This window comes from Rhinopithecus bieti, unplaced genomic scaffold, assembly GCF_001698545.2.
Source record: "Rhinopithecus bieti isolate Rb0 unplaced genomic scaffold, ASM169854v2 scaffold_77446, whole genome shotgun sequence".
Taxonomy (NCBI): Eukaryota; Metazoa; Chordata; class Mammalia; order Primates; family Cercopithecidae; genus Rhinopithecus; species Rhinopithecus bieti.
Window position 1 is genome coordinate 1 of NW_016828620.1, and position 3057 is coordinate 3057.

General features: G+C 35.6%; 1 protein-coding gene across 1 annotated transcript in view; it reads right to left on the reverse strand.

Annotated features, from left to right (window-relative positions):
* Positions 1-31: 31 nt before the first annotated feature.
* Positions 32-3057, reverse strand: part of LOC108523779 (lysine-specific demethylase 6A-like) — a gene marked incomplete at its 3' end in the record, with an annotated part of 86133 nt that continues 83107 nt past the window's right edge. The window contains exons 10-12 of the mRNA XM_017864550.1: positions 2452-2547; positions 1096-1197; positions 32-427 (exon numbers count right to left, since the gene is read on the reverse strand). Of these exons, the coding sequence (XP_017720039.1) occupies positions 32-427; positions 1096-1197; positions 2452-2547 (594 nt within the window). The remainder of the gene's footprint in view (positions 428-1095; positions 1198-2451; positions 2548-3057) is intronic.

A 3057-nucleotide genomic window follows, 5' to 3' on the forward strand; every position in this document is an offset into this window, starting at 1 on the left:
AAGCCAACAAGGAAGCTAGTTCTCCTATTACCTGAGTGGAGTTAGATAGTTGGTTTTTCCACGGCTCCTCTGCGCTGCTGGTCAGGTTTGTGCGGTTATGAGGTAGAGTGAGTGCGTTTCGCTGCAGGTAAGGCACGTTTCCATTACTTCCACTTCCTGTTATATGATTATTGCCTATCAAAATAGTGTCTGTACTTCCCAGCGTTCTTGATGTGCTACAGGGAACATGGCCTGCAGAAAAGGGTCCATTGGCTAAAGGCTGCCCAGGGCAGGCAGGACGAACTCCAGGCTGAGAGACGCTAGGCACTCTGGTCAGAGCAAGCTGTGGCTGCTGGCCAGAGACTGAGTTTGTAGGCAGTGATGAGTCAGCTGTTGGCCCGTTAGGAATTCCAGTAGATCGTACCTGTGCAACTCCTGTTGGTCTCATCTGTCAAAAAACAAAGGAAAAGTAAATGCTGGTTGTGTAATCCATAGGGGAGAGAATCTATAGGGGACAGAATATGAAGATGTATAATTAGGGAACGTGTGATTTTACCCAAATGCTTAATTTCTCTAAGTTGAGAAACACATACTTTAAAAACAAGAAATTATATTTGTTCATTTTAAAATAAAACTTCCTTGAAAAAGCAGAAATCTGTTTCAAAAAAATAAAAAATAAAAAATCCCATTAGTAATGACAAAAGGAAGCAGCTGAAAATTATAGAAAACGACCCAGAACTTATAGGTCCTTCTCTCAATCACAAAAGTGGGGACATCTCAAAATTTCATTCTGTTACATCCATGCCAGATCCTGTAAACTAAATAAGCCCTAAAAACCTTGCCTCAGTACTAAATAATGTAAACAAATCCTTAGAATACATGTGAAATATCATGTAAATAAATACAATACAAAGTATTGTGTTCAAAATTAAACTTACAGTTGCTTGTCTAAAAATCTCTGTCAGTTACCAGTATTTTAAGATACAGAGATTACTAAATTCTGTCAAACACTAGTAGAAAGTAAAAGTGAACATAAACATGCTCTAAAATGACATTAGAGTCAATAAAAATGCTCAAAATGCTAACAAATTTTAGGGAAAAATATGCTATACACACTTGGTGTTGTTGCATTAAGACAAACTGACTTTCCAGCTGTTCCAGCATCAGTTTCTGTGCTGGATTTAAATTATTTCTATTTGCGCGGAGCTGTTCCAAGTGCTAGAAGAAGAACAAAAAGAGAATATAGTCAAAGATATATTTAGGAAATAAGAATACTATTCTAAGCAACCTATCCCTGAAGTGACTAAACTCAGAACCACTATCTGGTCAAACATACTGTCTTCTGACCAACAGTCATACACTCCAAGATGAAGTCCTTTAATAAGCTTGAGAAATGTAAGAATGAACTAAGCATTCATCTGAACAAGATTTACTATGAGTTCTTTGTACTAGAGGGGCATGAAATTTTACTCATCCATATAGTATTCTTAGGTATTCACACAGAAAGCTCTTGAAGCTTTAAAAATATATTGACAAGTATGCTAAAAGCAGCGCTGTCTGGAATAAGCAAAGTCTGAAGACAATCTGAATGTCCAAAATTAGTGATCTGCTTAAATAAAGGTGTTACATCTATATAAAGAAATATGATGTAACCATAAAAGAACAAGGAAGCTCTTCACATATTTACATGGAAAAGTCTGTAAAATACATTGTTAACAGCAAATAAGAATCCTATCGTTTGTGTAAAAAAGAAGACAAATAATAATACATGTGAGAAAGAGGGGGATGTATATTTGCTTGTACATAAATAACATACCTCTGGAATGACAGATAAGAAATTAGTAATACCAGCTGCATTTTGAGTGGGTAGGGGCCAGAGTTAGAAGAAAACTTTACCCTATATACCCTATATTTATATTTTATGCAGTGTAAACCATGTCCTGTTTTTTTTAAAAAAAAAAAAAAAAAAAAATTAAAAACAAGAATGAATGATCTCCATTATTCTGGTAAATTCAGGTTCATTTTACATTTGTGCATATTAATTGAATGTACTGCCATTTAACTTATAAGAATTAATACTTAGGGCTGGGTACAGTAGCTCACACCTGTAATCCCAGCACTTTGGGAGGCTGAGGTAGGTGGATCACTTGAGGTCAGGAGTTTAAGACCAGTTTGGCCAACATGGCGAAACCCAGTCTCTACCAAAAATACAAAAATTAGCTGGGTGTGATGTCGCGTGCCTGCAATCCCAGCTACTCTGGAGGCTGAGGCACGAGAATGACTTTAACACAGGACGCGGAGGTTGCAGTGAGCTGAGATCGTGCCACTGTACTCCAGTCTGGGTAACAGAGCAAGACTCTATCTCAAAAAAAATAAAAAATAAAAATAAAAATAATACTTTAAGAACTTAAAGCTTGCTACCTCAACTCCTTTTTAATAGAAAAAACAATTTGTCAAAATCATCTTACATACCTGTAATTTCTGTGGTGTCAAACACCATGAATGAGCTTGTTGCTGTACTGGAGGATGTGACACAGCATGTCCACCACTCCAATTGTCAGAAGTATTCTGAGGAAAATCGATTTAAAAAAAATTAAAGAATATTTGGTTAAATCCACAGTTAATAATAATGGTTAGAGGAGGCCAAATGACTATGAATTGGAATATTTACATGTTAAAAAGATGTTATAACATTAAATTCTTTAAAAAATAATTTTACATGCATATTACACTTAGAAATCATACATTTAAAAATTACTGACTATTTAATAAGCCACCCAAAAAGGCCCACCCTCAAACTATGGCCCAAACAGCTAGCCTAAATACCACACTGTCCACTAGATTCAACATTAAATTTATTTCAATGTCAGTAAAAAGTGATGATGAAAAGTGTGCTGAGATCTTAACGGCAGGGAGATGAATAAAATGATTTGATGAATGCAAATTTATCCCTACTTTCTATATTTAATATGATACTAAGGGTTTGGGATGGAAAAACTCAAACCTTTCACTCTTTGATGTCCACAAATTTAAAATAAAGGACAGGAAATGTTCAAACTGCACAATTTCAGGCCAGCT